The sequence below is a fragment of the Anopheles stephensi genome, chromosome 3, assembly GCF_013141755.1.
Source record: "Anopheles stephensi strain Indian chromosome 3, UCI_ANSTEP_V1.0, whole genome shotgun sequence".
In the NCBI taxonomy this organism is placed as follows: Eukaryota; Metazoa; Arthropoda; class Insecta; order Diptera; family Culicidae; genus Anopheles; species Anopheles stephensi.
The window spans coordinates 11555873-11575725 of NC_050203.1; the positions used below are offsets into that span (position 1 = coordinate 11555873).

At 47.0% G+C, this 19853-nt stretch overlaps 2 protein-coding genes across 5 annotated transcripts in view; both read left to right on the top strand.

Moving 5' to 3' along the window:
- Positions 1 to 35: 35 nt before the first annotated feature.
- LOC118514184 (serine protease 53-like) lies at positions 36 to 2229 on the top strand. The gene is made up of 4 exons (XM_036060869.1): positions 36 to 191; positions 254 to 424; positions 495 to 1359; positions 1431 to 2229. Exons 1-4 carry the CDS (start codon positions 104 to 106, stop codon positions 2014 to 2016), a joined length of 1710 nt encoding a protein of 569 aa, XP_035916762.1. The 5' UTR covers positions 36 to 103; the 3' UTR covers positions 2017 to 2229.
- Positions 2230 to 4064: 1835 nt separating this feature from the next.
- LOC118514188 (Krueppel-like factor luna) overlaps positions 4065 to 19853 on the top strand; it is a 262700-nt gene continuing 246911 nt past the window's right edge. Inside the window, exons 1-2 of one of the 4 annotated variants that reach the window (XM_036060875.1) lie at positions 4065 to 5045; positions 9694 to 11186. In XM_036060875.1, coding sequence (XP_035916768.1) covers positions 11085 to 11186 — 102 coding nt within the window. In that variant the 5' untranslated portion in view covers positions 4065 to 5045; positions 9694 to 11084. Of the gene's footprint in view, positions 5046 to 8796; positions 9059 to 9693; positions 11187 to 19853 lie in introns of those variants that run through there. The other 3 variants (XM_036060874.1, XM_036060876.1, XM_036060877.1) reach the window with 3 other exon arrangements.

Sequence of the window (19853 nt, forward strand, 5' to 3'; positions counted from 1 at the left end):
CGATCAGTCTCAGCTGCAGGAAGGCTTCCTCGGTACCCGTTTCTCATTGTAAGAGTAGACGTCCAGACAAGCAGTTGTGTTGGACGGTTCGGTCCACTGCAGCATGGGAAAGGTTATCAGCGAGTGTTGGGGAATCCCCACGGTATTACTGGTGCTGTTTACATTGCTCCGACCTGCTACAGTTGAGTCGTGTAATTTGCCTTTAACTTAATGCAACTTTGAAACACCCATTAAAGAAGGCTTCCTGTTTTAGCAACCTGTGGAGTGCGTCGCCTTTCACCGATGGGACTCGTGACGAAAGGTATCAAGGCAGAGCGTGGCGACTGGCCCTGGCATGCGGCCCTATTTGCACGTGGAAAGACGACGGCTAGGCCCGATTACAAGTGCGGTGGATCTATTATCAGTGAGAACTTCATTCTATCTGGTAAGCAAATCGTGGGGACTACCCCGTCACAGTGAAGTCACTTGCTAAATTCACATTCTGCTTGTTTTAGCTGCTCACTGCATACAGGAACCGAACCCGGAACGATACTTCGTGAAGGTTGGCTTGTACCAGCTGTACAACGACACCGATCCGAATGTAGAAATTTACAACCTGTTCGAAATCATCCTGCACCCCAAGTACGATAGTCGCAAGTTCTACAACGATATCGCCCTGATGCGTCCCGATCGGGCGATCTCGTTCGAGACGTTCGTCATCTTCCCGATCTGTCTGTGGCCGGCGCACAACCCAACGCTTATCGATGTGCTCAGCCAGTCGGGTATTGCCGTTGGCTTTGGGTTCGACGAGTCGCACCGCATCAGCGAAACGCTTCAGCAAGCGTCGATGAGGGTGATCGAGAAGCAGAAGTGTATCGAGCAGCTGCCCGAGCACGTTCGCTTTCTGCCACAGGACGTGGGTAAACTGTGTGCCATCGGTACCGAAACCGGTGCTAACGTGTGCTCCGGGGACAGTGGTGGCGGGTTGTACTTCGCCAAGGATCAGGTGTGGTATCTGCGTGGGATTGTGAGTGCGGCCGCCCGGATGGATCTCGATAATGGGGAGTCGTCGTGTAATGCGGCACTGCCGGCCACTTACACCGATGTCGCTCAGTACGCCAGCTGGATCAAAGCTCATCAGCGAATGGTTGACCAGAGGAATTTGCTTAAGCTGCAAGATTGTGGTAAGGCAAACAACGCGGAGATACGGGACGAGATGCAGAAGCCCGTATTCAATCAATATCCTTGGAATGTGCTGCTGGAATTCCGGCAGCTAGATAAGGCACAGATCCATCTGGTTTGCAGCGGGGTGCTCGTGCATCCACGGTATGTGCTCACCGTTGGGCATTGTATCGATGGGATCTTCGGTAACTATAAGCTGTAAGTGTCATGCCTTAGTTTTAGAAGATAAGGAAGATCGCTTCTCATTTCCCTGTTTCTATCTTCCGCAGCAAATCGGTTCGCCTCGGAGAGCACAACATTCGTACGCTGGAGGACTCCGAAGCCGGTGTGACCACCACGACCCAATCGGTTGATATCGAGCAGGTCCTCTTCCATCCCAGCTACAACCAACCGCTCTACAGCAACAATCTGGCTCTGTTGAAGCTAAAGCATAACGCAGATACAGCGAAGCCAAACGTTAAACCCATCTGTCTACCCAGCATTGATGATTACAAAGAGTCCTGCCTAACGCTAAGCGGCTGGAAGCGTAACAAATACCTCTTCCCGAAGCTGGAACGTGACGCAATGAATCTGTCCTCGGTAGTTAACTGCCGCAAAGACTATGAAAAGCTCGGTATCCATCTGCCAGCGACGGAAGATGTGCTGTGCGGAGTGTATAAAGAACGTCCGGCGGGTCACTGTCACAATTACGCCACGGGATCTCCACTGCAGTACCTCAAGCGGGTTGATAATGTACCACGCTACTTCTTGGCGGGGATGATGATGTTCAACTTCCCGTACTGTCGTGCGAATGGCAGCGAAATGTTTGTAAATTTAGACAGTGCGAGCGAGTGGATAAAGGACACGGTGAAGTGAGCGTGCGGCACACGAAGAGGCTTTCATTTCAGGGGCCCAACGAATCATTTAAGGGATCTAGTTTATGGTTGAAATCATTATTGGTTAGTAAAATGAGAAAAAAAGTTAAAAATTCATACTTGCAAACAATTTGAATCTGTGTCTCTTCTCATCGAGTAGTTAGTTTTCATAATTCATAATAAAACGCTTCATACATTATTCTTTTGAATGGTATGGCTATGGTATTCTGAGAACCTTTATATTTACTTAAGGTGTCACATATCACAAGCTTGTAAAGAACGCTAGATCGAACTGTTTGGCTGACTGAATTGTAAGAATTGTTAAAACTCGATGTGTACCTTTCATTCACAAATCGGAAGAAGGAAGACTGAAGATTGATCTTCCTTCTTATCATACCCCCCTTGGTTAAATAAATTACGCTTGATGAATCAAATATACTTTTTAATTTAAAAAAATGATTAGTCAAGCTAGTTTTTAACCCGATTCACACATTTCTTTAGCTAATTTTATAAATTCGAATGACCGTTAAAGTTCCTATTTCAAACCACATTTAAATTCCTGTCGCATATTTCTCCCCAAACACCAGATGGCGCTCGTTGATATGCGTCTTGCGTAAAAGAATCACTTGCACGCGAGCTAGCGTACAAGTGCTCATTTATTATTGCAGTTCGGGTACAACACAACGGGAACATTTCATCGTTAGATAAATTAAATATTTCCAGAAGTACTTTCATAATTAAAATTTATATAATATAATTTTATTAATTTTCTTATAATTAACACACATTTTCCTCTACATTACCAATTGTTTTAAAAATAATTCGTAATCAGAAATAAAAATTGTAGCGTGAGATGTTTGAATAATTTAAAATGATCGTCTCTACTAGTAATAATAAATTAGTAATAATAAGGTTCTTCGGATAACGAAGTCCAGTTAGGTTGAGCTTCAAACTCGAATCCACCGTGTAGCTAAAATCCTGAATATTTTACATCACTCTTCGACCACCTATTAAGCGGAGTCTTATTTGCATATTATCTAATGGTTTATCAGCAGATGATCCAGTGTAAGAGGAATCTAGATTTTTGAATAAAATGTTACAGCACACATTCTTCGCCACCCAACTAGCACCATTCCAACGACGTATTCGCATCGCAACTACTTATTTCAATGATTTCCAGCGGGCGAGATGCCTCCTCCAGCAGCGCTACGTTCGCTACTCTCTGCATTACTTAGCAGTACTCCCCATCGGGAAGGATTTTGATCGAAACATTTCCTCAAAAGCTTGCCAATGCGGCTCCCCTTCCATCCGTCCCCGCTCACTCATGCGCCGTGCCAAGCGCACAGGCCCGGTAGCGTCAGGACAGCGGCAGTAGTTGGATAGCATTCCTGTCCACTACGTACCGTGCACATACACACATCAACCGTTCCACGTGTGTTGCAACCGCGTCACTTAACAATTTCCACCGAGCAAAATAACTTCTTTCTTTTGGCGTTTATTATTTGTGTTTTCGCATTTTCTTCCTGTGAAAAAAAGCATTCCAACGGAAGTTGGGAAAATGTGGAAACGCGAGGATAGCGAGGGAAAGTGGGAAGCAGGGAAAAAGCGTCCATCCGTCGTCCGTTCGTACGACGCACGCCCGGTACAGCCGGCATTCGCGCTGGTGGTGGCTGGAGTAGACGGGAGTCGAGCGTTGTTTTCCCCGTGAACGGGACAGACGAGAGGATGGTGGATGAGGTGGTGGAGGGGGGAGGGGGAGTCGGATTTTAGTTACTGGTTGTCCTGGTAGCGGTGGATGGAATACCGGACCGGCTAGAGCCCCGTTTCGCACCGGGCAAACCGGCAACGCTAGGCAAAACGCTCGGCCGACTCCAGCGGGCCATCGGGTCGCATTCGTTGGGTTCGTTTCATAAATAAACAAGCCGCTTTTCCTGGATGCTGTGTGGAGCCGGTGTGTGTGTGTGGAGGGTAGAGGAACCAGAAAAAATGGTGGAAAACAGCGCGCAAACTCTCTTCAATGGCTGCCGGGACGCTTATCGCTCACCGTATCGGTTCAGCTGAGCAAGGAAGAGAGCGATGAGCGAGCGAGGGTTTCCTTCGCATACTCTCCATTTTTCTCCCTCCCAGTAAAGCGAAAGCGCTTGCCGGTGGAAATTCGCTTCGCAAAAGCTTGCATCCGGTTCCCCTCCCCCCTCAAAGGACCCGTTCACCCGGCCACCAGAAGAGCAACCGAGAGCGAGCGCGAGATAAACGAACGGCGTCATCATCATCAGCGTCGGCGAGAATCATCATCGACCAGTCCAGTCATCTGCTTCGTGGTCGGAAAATTGGTGGCTCGTGCTTTTCATTGACTGCGTCTGCTCCCGGTCGCTTCCTGCACGGGCTCCACGCACGGACTCCATCGCCCTGCGAGCCCACCGAAAGGGCGACCGTTTTCGTCCCTAACCGAGCCGAGGCGGTCCGACCGCCGAAGAGCCCCAGTTTCGGGTGCCGATGGTATTGCCGCTGACGGTTTGCCAGATGCGAGTAGACGTTCGAGGCCGGCAGATCGCACGAAATTTTCGCACGCCACGCGTCGTGTGTCGGATAACCCGAGAGTGTGTGTGTGTGTGTGGACATTTACGCGCTCGCTCTGTATTTGGGGTGGGAAGGGAGGTAGGGGGTTGGTTCTCCAGGTCTCCGTCGCACACAGCACCACCTCCACCACCACAACAGTGTGTGTAATACACGTGTGTGTTTTGTATGTGGCTTTGTGCACGTGTGTGTGTGTGTTTATGCCGTGTTCTGGTGCGTCCTGATTCGAATCAAATTCCACTGTTTCGCTCCCAGAAACACATCCGATTTTCTACCAGAAGAGGAAGGTGTGTGTGTACGTATGTGTGTGTTTGTGCAGTTTTGTTGTTGAGTGCTGTTTGTTCCGCTTCCGGTAAAGACAGGCGGTAAACTACAGCTCCCGGTCTTTCCGGTTTACTGTATCGGTGACGGGGCTTCGGGAGCGCGGTATCCGTACCAGCGCAGCGAGCATTAAAAGTAAGTTACCGTTTGCTGTGGACGAAGCATCCGCAGAACCATCAGCAGCACTAGTAGGAAGAACGAACGCTGTGTGTGCGAATAATCCGCGCTTTGTGCTTGGCAGTGATAAGTGCGAATGCTGCTTTTTGTTTGGGAAAGCAGCTAAAGTGTGTGGATGTGGTTGCGATAGTGTTCGAGTGAATCGTTAGACGAAAAGTTGTTTTATTAAGATTTATTCATTTTCGTTCTGTGGCTAATTTTGAGAGAGTAAAATTGAAGACTTCAAAATTACTGAGGAATCATTTTCTGGTTCTGGGAATCTGGTTTGATTCCCTTTTGAGTGGCTTTTGGAGCTAGTTCTATCATGCCAGATCTGTCTGTTATTAGGACGTCTTGTTAGGAAGAAGGCTATACCATATGACACCATATCAAACAGTCCATGTGCTAAACTGATTAAATCAATAGCCGCTATTACGTTAGTAGCAATCCTCTCAAAGGCAATAACGGTTGAGAGAGATTCGCTTCAAGTAGAATCCATCGGTAGTAAAACTTTAAATATTTTTTACTATCAATCTGATAAAATCAATTTTCTTAAACGCATTTTTTCAATACTCTTTATTGGTTAATTTAGTGAAAATATTTTAAAAATAAGAAATTCTTATTAAAAAAGAAATGAAAAGAAAGTTTAAAATAAACTTTTCATGAAGCTTTAAATATAACTATCATGAAGCTGAGTCCGTGTTAAAGGAAAAAAAATGATTTATGAGTCAACATTTCATTCCTTTAAAGGATAAGGGTTAAAAATAGACCACTGACATAAACAAATTTGTTGAACGCAAGTGGCCACAGAGCAGAACCCTATCAAAGAGGGCAGCCTATCAGCACACCCCGTTGTGTACGCGGTATTCCCGGAAGGTTAGTTCATCAAAGGGGAAAAGATCAGTTTTGTTTTATGATATCCCCAACACAAAAACACCCTCTAGCACTCGTCTGGCTCGTGTTAGGTGAGATTGTAAATTTATTGATCCTTCGCAGACATATGCAGCGAGACTTGCAAAAAGGAAACAAATCACGTTAAATTCCCCATAAACCTCAAGCCAGAAACCATGCTGTGCAATGATCTCATTTTTAAACAAAAGTATCACCCAAAAAAATTCTACCAACCAAGTGCTTCAAAAATAGATGGCCTCCGTGGCCCTGGAAATAGATCGCCAGCTGGAAGGAGAGAAAAAAAAGGAAAGAAAGATGGCCAACTTTTTGTTGTTGATATCGAAAAACGCACAACCTACCTCACCAGATCCGAACCGGATGATCGATTTTATGGATGCATTCGACCGGGGTCGCATTGCATTGCCGTATGGCCATTTTAAACAAACCTCGGCTCGCCATTTCAAACTTCACGCGTGTGAAGATGTATAGCTTCCGCCGTGGCCCGCCAAGAAACACCACCCCCCTTGCTCGTTGTTTAGCTGTTGAACCTTAGCTCCGTCTTCCTGCTTAGCCGTAGTAGTCACACGCTGGTGGGTTTGTGTCCGGTGCGTCGTTGACTTCGATTCCGAGGACCCCTAGAACGCGTTAAACTAATTAAAAAGTCAAATCACATTCACAACCTTCTCTCGCGCTCGCCGTGGAGAATGTTTAGTTAATATGTACAAACAGTTCCTGGTGCCCGGGGGCTCTATCTGTGCGTGTGTGTGTGTGTGTGTGTGTGTGTGTGTGTGTGTGTGTGTGTGTGTGTGTGTGTGTGTGTGTGTTTATAGATATATAGTGGGTGCGTGATAATGGATTAGAAGCTGGTTCGATTCCCTCGGCCGTACTGTGAAACTCACCCTCCGACCCCACGAGACTTCTGGCGCGACAAATGGCTGGCAAATTATGTGCTACGTCATCAGTTGGTTCACGGCGGTAGGGGTCATTGCATGAGTTTAGAGTTGGGTTTTTAAAAGTGTCTGCGTGTGTGTGTGTGTGGTTCAAGGGGGGATAGCATCCATAACGTCACCCCTCTACGGAAAGGGGGTACGCTTTTTTTACACCCCGTGCAACAAAAACAACTTTATTGGACCTCGCACATAATAGCATGAACCCTCCCTGTGCGTATCCGTGTCTATGACGTTTGACGTGGGGACGCTTTAATGTTTTCTTCCCCGTTTCGTTTCGTTTTTCACTCAATTTTTCCCGTACACAGCTCAACCGTAACCCCGAAATCCAGCAATCGTATTTTTTTTTGTAAGGGGCTACCAATGCGAATGGAAGGAAAATCGTACCAATTTCCCCCGTCCGGTTTCCCACACCTCCGGAGGTCAACCAGTTTTCCTTTGTTTTGGTTTTTCGGACGACCATCCCCCATTAATGGTGGGCTCCGACCGTACCTCTTTAACGAGTTGCGATAAACGTTAAACGCGTCCATAAAAATCTCATCACACATTGATCGATTTCTGCTCGCTTGTTTGACTGATGGAGCTGGTTGTCTTCTTACGAAGTTTTTCTTTTTTTTTATTTCAAACAAATCTCTGGCATTATCTAATCTACACGAGCGATTGAAACACGCTTCGCCTTTAAAGTTCAAACAAAGCGTACCTCTTTCGGAAATTAAAGCTCGTAAAATATTGGTAGATTAAGTGGGAAGAATGTTGGTAAAAAATAATCTAGCAAAAAGTGTATGTGTCAAAAAAAATGAACCACTACGGGGCTGCGTTTTTATTTATTTTCCCTTCACGACTTCACTGCACGTTGGCGCAATTTGTTATCAAAAGCGACGCGCAGCGTTAAGTAAATTCATGCTCCGGCGATGCGATGACGCACACCATCGCTCCCGTTGTCTTTTTACAGCCCCCTGTTTTAGACCATTCTTCGTCTACATTCCATTCTATTTGTGGTGGCGCAGAGGATCCGAAGCGATTCGGGACCACATCTCCCGGCTAGACATCTTTAAGACTTTCTAGACTAGAAACCGCACCAAGCAGTAGAACAAGACGATATCAACCAACCGCGCTTGAGAAACACTGAGTTAAAGGGGTATTTTGTTTTCTCTTTCAATTCCCTTTCTCACCCGTCTCACTCTACGCGCCGTTGGAGAGACAGAAGGAGAGCATAGCTGCATGATCGCACGCACACTAACGTACGGTTTTGTGGGACCTGTTCGATCGTACAGTGTGTTACGGCGTGCATGCATGCCGTTGGATCGAACTGTTTGGAAAAATAAAGAAACATCAAAAGCGAGAGAGAGAGAAAGAGGTGTGAGAAAGAATAACAACGAGTAATGAGAGGATGGGTTGAGAAGTTGCTAGGGCATTTGATTTGGCTACGCTGCGTAGTGTTGTAGGCTAAAGTCTCAATAGATTCCCCCCCACTCAAGGGTGCTCATTGTTGGAACTGAGTTACGCAAATGGGTATCTTTTTCAGACTTTTTACTACAATTAATTATTTATTTATTATTCAGAATTATTATATGTTATTTACAATTTTTTTCACATTTTTGCTCAACTTTTACCTAAATTTTAGGTAACTCAGTAGCGAAAAGTGTGTGCCGTGAGTGGAAGGGGGCATCTATTCAGACTTAAGCCTAAAATGTTATCACCCTACGCAATGCTCTTCTAGCTACGAAGCCTAACGACTTTTAAGCCAACTCTCGCCCAAGCGTGCAAACCGCTTGCATCGGCGCTCTCCGCTCTCACGCTTTGCTGCGGTGCTGTGGCTTGACCGGTCCAAACAAAAAAAATCCCAAGCCACGGCGAGGGACCCTCAGCGTCAGCGTGATGTCAGCTGCGATTTTAGTTTTTTTTCACCAGCAGCCGGTGCGAGTCACCACGAGTGTTTTGTGCAGCGCGCGTTCTCCCTGATCGTGTTCGGTTTGTTGTTTCCCATAAAGCCGCGTCCTCGTCGCCGTTTCCGGTGCGCGCAAGTTCTCTGCGTGGTGCGTGTGTGTACTTTTGTAACGTGTGCTGTTCTTTTCAAGAACAGCGTCAATCCTCCATTTTGGACGACATCGTGCCCGTGAAGAAGGGGTCAAGATCACTTTCTCTTTCACCGGGGTTAGTAATGGCGCGAGCCGATTAGATACAATCATCTAGCTGTGGGGGGATGCTGCTTGTGCGTTGGTGTGCGTGTTGAATGAGCCGTGGTGTGAGATTGGAGTCTCACTGGCTTTGATTGCTGGTCCGGCTCTGGCTGGCCCTCGGCCGGTGCCTAGCGCAACACACAATCGCTGGTGCGTTGGTGGTGTGTGCATTCAGATAAATAATCATTTCCGCCACTGGGACGGCGCGGCACGTTGAGTTTGGGCCCCCTCCCCCACCCACTTCTTGTCGACCGTCATCCACCGTACCGAAATGCCAAAAATAGAACACGGGAATTCGTTTTCCCGCTGCGGGGCTGGAATTATTGAATGCTGCCTGCCATCCTCGGTGGACACACGGGACGAAGAAAGACAGACCATTTGGTGCTGCCATTTTTTGTGCTTGTTTGTTGACTATATTTGCCGGGGGTTTGTCTACTGTTAAACAAACCGTGCGGAGCTATGAGCTGTCAAAGCATAAGCGGGAAGATATGGAGAGTCTTGTCAGCTGGTTTTTGGATGAGGTGTCGAACAACTGATTTAAGTGGAGACGTTTCTTTCCCGGAATATCGTTCTAATTATTTCCTTCTTTCCTTCCTTTCCGCCTTACAGAACGCAGACATCCTGGAAGCTGCCACTTCTAAAACAAGCGGAAGTGTTCTGCATCCGGTGGCGTATTGCAACTATCAACTGTTGTGCAAGCAAGCAGATAAACTCAAACAAAGTGAAACGAGTGAACAAATGTTGAGTGCAGTTTCTGATATCCCCGGAGGAGAGTTCCCGTGAATAGCAAGTAGTTGTGAATGAAGTTAAAAGTAACACGATGTTACCTGTGTACCATGCTTAACTCCAATTTCCATTCGTGGTGAATTCCGGTAGTAGTAAAAAATACTCCTCAAATCCAAATTCATGCTAGCGAATTCCTGTGCGGATCTTGTAGTCGTACGCACGCCGCGTGCGTCCTAGCGCGTCCTAGTGTGTGCGAGTGAGTGTGTGTTCCTGTTCAAACGTTAAAATGGTTCGCAATGTGCTGTTGTGTGCAGAAGCTATCTGGTAACCGATTAATAAGCGAAAGCAAAAGTTTGAAGTGATCGTTTTCAATTCTCGCCCAAGTGGCGGTACGAGTGTTTGTGCGGTGCCGTGTGTGTTTGTGCCATATGATAAAGCGTTCAAAAATCAGTAAACGAAGCTGCAAAACAGCAAGAATTTAGCACCAAGCTAAGGGGGAAAACAAGGAAAAAGGAAACCTCCGGTTGAGAAGTGCGAGAAAAGTTTTTCCACGCCGGTGTGAAAATCAAGAAGCACACCGATTTCCTTCCTTCGAAGTGTTTGTGCGCGGCGGGTTGTGTTGTGTTTTCCGTTTTGTTCGGTGAGTGTGTGTGTGTGCTTTCCGTGTGTCTATACGATGTGTGAAGTCATCGAGGCGCAACGTGCAGATGTAAACAAAGCGGCCAATTGAGCAGTCACGAGTTCCATTTTTCCCCATCCCCAGAACCGGAAAAGGCAGGAAAAGCGCTGGCTGTGGTAGTGAAAAACAAAATCGCACCAAAGGCTGGCTGCTGGGCACCGAAGATAAAAGCATTATTAATCATCGATTTTTGTTTTTCGCGCCGGAGATCAGTTTCGTGGTCGTAACCGCCCGAGAGGTTTGTGTTGTGTGCGGTTATTTAGTGTGCGTTTCGAATGATGTGTGTGTGCGTTCGTAAGTGTGTCTGTGAGCAACGCAGCAAGAAGCCGGTTTAGTTTCGTTGTTGTTATAATTGTTGTGCAAAATAAGTGTTTAAGCATCAGCAGAAGCCAATATCCGTGCTCGACCTAGAGAAAGTAGCTGGCAAAAGAATCATAGTATTATTAGCTGTTTAGGGGCTGTTTAGAGGGCTGTTGTTTCGTCTAGTGTGAATGCAGTTGCCAGCCGCTTAAGCGGAGTGTTTTGCGAAACGAGCTTCGACTGCGATTTGTGTCCCGAGTTCGGATCCCGCTACCAGTTGCAAGAACGCCCAACGATGGATATACTGCCGAGTGGAAGCATTTTCCGGGAGCTCCAGATCATCCACGAAACGGGATGCTTCTCGTCCGAGTCCTCCTTCGAGGATCAATGGCAACAGGTACGTGCCTGGTGATAAGGAATTTGAATTTGTGTGTTCCAGTTTTTTGGATTTTTTTCTTGGTCTGTTGAGCTTATCAGCGGCATAAGCAAGCCAATCATTCTTCTGCAGTGTTTAATGTCACCTTATCAGTGATTGAGTCAAACTTCACGGAAACTGTCATTGCAGACGCAGCGTGTTTGATGTTTGATGCTATATTTACCCTGATAGCATGATGTCACGGGTATTAAAAATGTGGAGAACTGTAGATTCTTAATACAGCTCTCCACTATGTATAACTCGCTCAAGGCGTGTTTTTTTTGTTCGATGAAAATCGTGGGAAAATGAATGGCAGCTCATCATCATAGCCGAAACGCGAAACCAAAATTTCGACACTTGAAATTCGAGTAGCGCACCCCGCCGTCGGGAACATATCTCATTCGAGCTGGGCACATCGTGAGGTCAAATATTGTTTATGATCTTGGTTTCGTCGGGTTTTCCCTCGGTTTCTAAACGTTCTTCACCACTCGCTGTAGCTCGTGCAATCGAAGACATTTTCCAGAATCCACCCAAAATATCGGACCGGGTCTCGAGTGGACCCGGAGCGAGTAGAAATTTTCCCGGGAAAAACTGTGACCACCCGAGAAGCTGATGGGTGAAGAATCGCATCGAGGCCGGAAACCAAGATTTACTCATCGGCCTCGTTTGCTGTTACCGGTCAATCGCGCGTCCGATCATATGGTTTTCCTGGGAAAGGAAAGTGTTGCAAAACGGGTTGGGATGAGCTCACGATGAGAAAAACAAAGTTTAGTTAGGTTTAAGCCGATGATTTACAGTCAGTTTGGAGGGGTAGAATTTGTTTGAAAATGTGCCAAATATTGATCTACATAATAGCAGTTCAAACAAGTATACGAATGTTAAATCGTAAACAGAGCTAGACGGTCGATTTGGCAAACTAACATTAGATTAATGATAATAGCAATTTTGAAGAAGTAATGAAAACATTCAAATATTTTCCTGTAGTGACGAATTCAGGATTTTAGAGCTCAATTTTACGAGGACTTTTATGAAAACCTGCTAGCCCATGCCTTTTGAAGAATAATTGAAGGTCAGAAGAAACAATTCCTATTGATAAGAGGGATAGGGACATTCCTGTAATATTTTGGAATATGCGATTGAGATTTTGCTGATCCTGATGTACATCTTCTTTTGGGCCTTAAATTTGTAGATAGGTTTGACTTCAACGCTGAACTCCAATGCAAGGGACTTAAAGATCTACCCGTTTTCCATATCGAGGTTATTTCGAGCACGGTTTTCTTACCTATTTGAGTAGTAACTCTGACCTTTTTGGAAGTACATTTCTCCATCATGATACTTTAAAATTGCTCCAAGGAAGCTCATTAACTTTAAATGCTCCTCGCAAACTTTACAAAACTTCTCCCCCCTTGATATATGTGATCTTGTTGAATTTGGATAATTAGTATAATTAATTAATTTGCATGAAAATATTTTGAATTGTTATTGCATGAAAAATAAACAACACTTGACAACACTACGAGCAGAGAGTATAAACCAGACGCCAATGTAAGAAAAGTGAACTAGAGTAATTGAATTATGTACAAATCTGACGGTTGAATAAACATTACAAAAGCAACTTCCAAACGCATAACACATATTCAATTATCCGCTCCAGTTTTAGAAATTCCCAAATATCACAAGTTTCCTCCCTTCACGACCGGTGTAATTTATACATTTGGTCCTTCGAACCGGATCGGTGAAAGGAAGCATTACGTGCAGTGAAACTTGCAGCAGGACACTACGTGTTCACAGATTTGGGAATAAACGGCACTACGTACCGTTTATGTACAGTGGTGATTCAAAGTGTGATATTTCTCCGTTTAAATCCGTTGTGTTTATCATAACCTTTGGTTGCCCCGCTATCACGGGCAAAGGAGACGTTTGTGAAGTGTTCGTGAAGATTACATCGTGTCACGAACAAGGAACAGAAAAGCGAGTTGTGTAGTTCGATCGGAACGCGTAAGAAAACCGACGCCACCCACGCCATTTCAAATTTGGCACCCATAACTGCAACGACACCCATTGCGTTTTCAAATTTGCGCCATTCGAAATTTGGTTTTGCGTACAAGTTGCATCCAAGTTACAGTGAGATTATCCTACGCGCCAAAAATTCAAAGAGAAAATGGCGAAACAATTAAAAGCGTTTCAACTGAAAAAACGCCAAGCTGCCGAGCTAATTAAAACCGTGGAACAGTTCACCAGTGAATATACCGATGATAGAGTGAGTGAAGTATCAGTGTGTCTAGACCAGCTGGAAAGGTATTACGAAGATTTTCTCCAGGCAAGCGCGAAAGTTTCGGAGCTAGATGAGGATGGGGCGGAAACGTATGTGGCGGAACGTTGCGAAATGGACACGCGTTACCGACGCGTGAAGGGTTTCCTTCTACGAAGGCAACCCTCGAACCCGGGTGTGAGTGATTCGGTGTTGATCGCGAATTCAACGATGAATACTACGGGACGATCGAGTGCTGTGAATGTGCGTCTGCCGAAAATCGAATTACCTACGTTTGATGGTGATTCTACCAAGTGGCTTACTTTCCGGGACCGATTTGTAGCTATGATTGATTCTTCCGCGGACATTCCTAACATCATGAAGCTGCAATATCTGCTGTCGTCGTTAAAGGGTGATGCTGGATTGCTCTTCGAGCATACCACCTTAACAGCAGATAATTACGACGTGACGTGGACTGCCTTGCTGAAGCGATACGACAACCCGCGTACGCTTGTTCGCGAGTACTACCGGAAGATTCATCACCTACCGACAGTGAGCCGTGAAAGGGTGGATGAATTGGCGCAGCTCGTGGATGAATTCACGCGGCACGTGAACGGGCTGAAGAAACTCGACGAGCCCGTTGAGTACTGGGATACGCCGCTCGCCAACCTCTTGCTGATGAAACTGGACACGGCGACCATCTTGGCTTGGGAAAACCATTCAGCACAGCACACGAAAGATAAGTACAAGGAGTTAGTAGATTTCCTTCATAGTCGTGTCCGAATCCTTAAGTCAACGCGTGAGTTTTCCCATACTGAACTAAATACGAGAATGGTGGCCGGTAGCAAAAAAATATTCGAACATAGACCAAGGTTGGTGGGTAACACAGCGACGGCAGGAAGAGCAATACCGCATATGTCAGCGCCACAGCCACCACAACCACCGTGCATTTTTGGTTGCACGGAGGCTCACCATTTGCGGGCTTGTCCGGAATTCGCAAATAAGGACGTACCCCAACGGCGGGAAATCGCAACACGAGAACGGCTGTGTTGGAATTGCCTGAATCGTCATCACCAAGTGAGGGATTGCCGCTCGTCGTACCGGTGCACTACGTGCAAGGCACGACACCATTCACTACTACATGTGAATTCAGCGGTGACCATGGCTGCGCAATCCGATGAGGAAATGGTTCTTCTGGAAACGGTCCTTCTCCAGCTCGTGGATGATCACGGCAACACGTATGATGCGCGGGCACTTCTCGATTCGGGATCGATGTGCAATTTCGTTTCCGAAACCATGGCGCAGCGATTGCTAACACCGTTGTCAAAGGTAGACGTTGCCATATCTGGTATAGGGCAACACCAGCAGCACGTCAAGGGTTCCATTACAGCGGCCGTTCAATCGAAAGGGGCTGACTTCTCTACAACAATGGAATTCCTTGTACTAAAGACTCCGTCGGCAGATCTTCCAACCACACCGATAAACGTAGAGTCGTGGTTCCTCCCGAATATAAAGTTGGCTGATCCTACTTTCCACGTCCCCGGAAAGGTAGATGTGGTTATTGGCGGTGATACATTTTGGGAACTACACACTGGCAGGAAGCGGTCACTGGGCGAAGGAAAACCATGGTTGTTGGAGACACCGTTTGGATGGGCGATCTCTGGGAATACTTCCCGTTGTTCTGGGCCCAATTTGCGGTTGTGTCACCTGGCAACCAATGAAGGTGACATTGCAGCTTCGCTACAACGGTTCTGGGAGGCTGAGAGCATTTTAGAAGGCCCTGCGTTGTCTTTGGAAGAAGACCTGTGTGAGAAGTATTATGCTTCCACGACTACGCGAAATGCTCAAGGTCGCTATGTCGTGTCGTTGCCGCGAAATGCCAAACCGGAGAAAGTCCTGGGTTTGTCAAGGGATATAGCAGATCGGCGTTTGTTGGGAGTTGAACGGCGGCTAAAGGCCAATCCTGTAATGGAAAAGGAGTATAAAAGGTTCATGGTAGAATACGAGCAGTTGGGACACATGGTGAAACTCACCGAACCTGTCGACGATAGTGAGCCGCACTGCTACATCCCTCATCATGCCGTGATTAAGGAGTCGAGTTCTTCAACCAAGGTTCGTGTTGTTTTCGATGCATCCTGCAAAACAACATCGGGCTACTCCTTGAACGACACCTTACTCATTGGCCCAACGGTACAAGATGATCTGCTCACAATCATCTTGCGATTCAGGAAGCATTCTGTCGCATTAGTGGCAGACGTGGAGAAGATGTACAGGCAGATCCTGCATTATGATAAAGATCGAAAACTGCTACGCATTCGATATCGGGAACGTTCAACCGAACCAATAGCAACGTATGAGCTACAAACGGTGACCTACGGTACCGCATCAGCTCCGTTCTTGGCCACTCGTACGTTGCAACAAATCGCGCATGACAACAAACAGGAGTACCCCAAAGCCGTAGACCCGGTTCTGCATGATTTTTATGTGGATGACTTGCTGACTGGTGCAGCAAGTGTTTCAGAAGCCATCGAGACACGTAAACAGATATCATCGATGTTGGAATCAGCGGGCTTCTCACTAAAGAAATGGGCGTCGAACATACCGGCTGCGCTTGATGGTGTTCCAAGCGCCGATTGGCCATCAAATCAGTTCTAGACTGGCAAGAAGACCAAGCAGTCTCAACACTGGGCTTGGTTTGGGAACCATCCAACGATATGTTTCGGTTTCGGGTGGATTTGCCAACCCCTGCAGAAGAGCTGACACGATGCCTGGTGTTATCATACACGGCCAGAATCTTCGATCCTCTTGGTCTGTTGGGACCAACGGTGATACTCGCCAAGATGTTCCTGCAACGCCTATGGGGATTGAAGCACGAGGGGAAGACGCTGGACTGGAATCGTCCGCTACCAGCGGAGATTCAGGAAGAGTGGAGGAGGTTCCACTCAACGCTCTATGTGTTACGCGAACTGCGAGTACCTCGATTGGTGGCACATAGCAATCCGGAAAGGCTGCAGCTGCATCTCTTCGCGGATGCATCTCAAGGAGCCTATGGAGCATGTTGTTACGTACGCTCGGATTCGACACGGGGCTCGACGGTTAGATTGCTAGCGGCTAAGTCCAAGGTGGTGTCCCTCTCAAACACACATTCCATCGCCAGATTAGAACTGTGTGCAGCACGGCTAGCAGTACACCTGTTCCAGAAGGTGATTCGAGCACTCAACGTTTCATCGTCGACGGTTATCTGTTGGACAGATTCCATGACCGTCATGCATTGGCTCAAATCATCACCTCGTCGATGGAAGCCGTTCGTCGCCAACAGGGTGGCGCAAATACAAGAGGAGACCCGAATTTCATGCTGGCGTCATGTTCCTGGTAGCGATAACCCGGCGGATGATATATCGCGTGGGTTGAGGCCCGAAGAGTTACTGCAGTGCGAGCGATGGTGGCAGGGGCCACGTTGGTTGTCCTACGGACAGGAAGAGTGGCCGGTGGAACCAGTACTCGCGAAAGAGAACGAGACGGACATCGAGGAGCGGTTAGCGGTGTCCAAAATAGTCATCACCTCTACGACGTGTGACTTTAGCAACACACTTTTCGCACGTTATTCCTCGTACGGCAAGTTGCGAAGGGTTGTTGCTTATTGCTTGCGAATCCTCTCCAACCTCAGGGCGAGCAAGTCAACGTCGATCAACAGCGTCAAGCGGAATACGGACATGAAGACGCTATTGAGTTCCGTTCCACCGCTTACAGCGGCGGAGTTGCAGGATGCGGAACTGAGGTTGTGTCAACGGGCACAACATGATTCGTTTGCGGAGGAGATGGACGACCTGAAACGAGGAAAGCTGGTGAGCGGAAGGTCGAGACTAAAGTGGTTGTCTCCATACCTCGACCCAAAGGGTGTGTTACGCGTCGGTGGCCGGCTTGGTAACGCCAACATACCAGAGTCAACCAAACATCCGATTGTCCTCGCTGCATCACATCGGCTGTCGACACTACTGGTCGAGAACACTCATCATCAAAAGATGCACGCGGGGCCACAATTCATGTTAGCAACAATCCGGCAGAAGTTTTGGTTGATTGGGGGCCGAAACTTAGCAAAGAGCGTGTACCATCGATGCCACACATGCTTTCGGAACAAGCCAACGCTGGTGAAACAGGCGGTAGCTGATTTGCCTAAGTCACGAGTGACACCAACGCGACCGTTTGCCGTCAGCGGCGTCGACTACTGTGGGCCGTTTTTGTTAAAGTCGACCGTCCGCAACCGAAGCCCAACGAAGGCATACATCGCGATATTCGTATGTTTCGCGACAAGGGCAGTCCATATCGAGCTGGTGAGTGATCTCACATCGACTGCTTTTCTATCAGCACTACGTCGCTTTGTCGCGAGACGTGGTAAAGTAGCCGAATTGCATTCGGACAATGCAACGACGTTCAAGGGCGCGGCACACGAGTTGCATCGCATCTATAGGATGCTGAAAATCGATGAGGGTGATAGGAGAGCGATCTTTGATTGGTGCGCAGAGAACGAACTGGTATGGAAGTTTATCCCCCCGCGTGCGCCTCATTTTGGAGGACTTTGGGAAGCGGCAGTTAAGTCCGCTAAAAGGCATCTGTTAAAGACGATAGGAGTTAGAAGTGTGACGCAAGAAAATATGCTTACCCTTCTGGCACAAGTTGAGCTTTGTTTAAATTCGCGTCCATTGATACCAATATCAGATGAGCCAACAGATTTGGAAGCACTAACCCCGGGCCATTTCTTGATAGGGAGTAGCATGCAGGCGGTACCACAAGTAGATCTTAGCAAGATTTCTCCGAACCGTTTGAAGGAGTACCAATTAGTGCAAAGGCAGATGCAAGAGATTTGGGCACGGTGGTACCCAGAATATCTACAGCAGCTACAGGCCAGGGCAAAGCACGCGAACAATACACCGGTGAAGCTAGAAGTGAACCAATTAGTGATCGTGAAAGAAGACAATACCCCACCTGCAGTTTGGCCAAAAGGGCGAATAACAGCTTTGCACCCAGGAAAAGACGGTGTAGTGAGAGTAGTAACTTTACGAGTGGGCACAGGAAAAGAAATTGTTCGAGCCGTCAGCAGAATCGCGTTACTACCCAATCCAATCGAACAGAGAGGTTAGAGCGGAAGAAGGATACACGTGGGAAATAGTAAACAACAGTTGTTGACATTTGGAACGTCAAGTCAAGTTAAGTTTACACGTCGATCACATAGTTTCATGCATTTAAAAGAATTCTCTTTTGGTGGCCGGAATGTTGAATTTGGATAATTAGTATAATTAATTAATTTGCATGAAAATATTTTGAATTGTTATTGCATGAAAAATAAACAACACTTGACAACACTACGAGCAGAGAGTATAAACCAGACGCCAATGTAAGAAAAGTGAACTAGAGTAATTGAATTATGTACAAATCTGACGGTTGAATAAACATTACAAAAGCAACTTCCAAACGCATAACACATATTCAATTATCCGCTCCAGTTTTAGAAATTCCCAAATATCACAAGTTTCCTCCCTTCACGACCGGTGTAATTTATACAGATCTCTTACAACAACTTTATCCCTGAAAACGTTGCCCCAGTAAAGCGCGCTCTTTAAGTGTGCCTCCTTGCGCTTTCGTCAATAATCATACATCTTGTTCTCGGCCAAGCAACACGAGTAGCCCGGCTTTATCGAACGAAACATTCCTTAAACGACCTACGAAACATTTGCGTAGAAAGGCGAGGCATTTTGAGCACATCCGGAGCATCTTACAGACATATTTTCAGCCCCCCGTCCCGAAGGGGAAATGTCTTACACACCATGCTGTGCTAATGACGTGTAGGTAAATGTACCTGTCCGCACCGCATTAGCGTTGGCTTTGAGGATCGCTGAATGGTGCCTTGCGTGGTTCAACATTAGGTTCCGCCTTTTCCCTTTTCTTTTTTCGGACATTAGCTATCCCAACGCAACGGACCGTGTTGCGGGCATGCGTTTATGGGGGAAAATACCGGGTAGGGCATCTTGGAAGATGGGAAAATCTTTCCTCCGCTCTGGTTTTGCCTCAATTCCCCAGCGGGCGAAAGATATTTTGTGCACTCTCGACCAATGGAATACACACAACAAAAAATAAAACATCACTGAGCCAAACCAAAACGGCGAAAGACGAGCAGAAACCGGAAACGAACGCGCAGAAATCCTTGCCGGGATGGAGCAGGATGGAGGTTCCGGAAAAATCGCGCGTTACGCCATCTTCACGGTTTCGCACTTTTTTCGCCACAGGCAAAAACGATGCTCGGCAAACCGGGCCGAGCCTTCCCCGGTGGTGGTAGTACTTCTTATCCTCTCGGGTGAAACGAACCCGAAGCGAAAGTAACCGGAAGTCGATCAGAAAGCAAA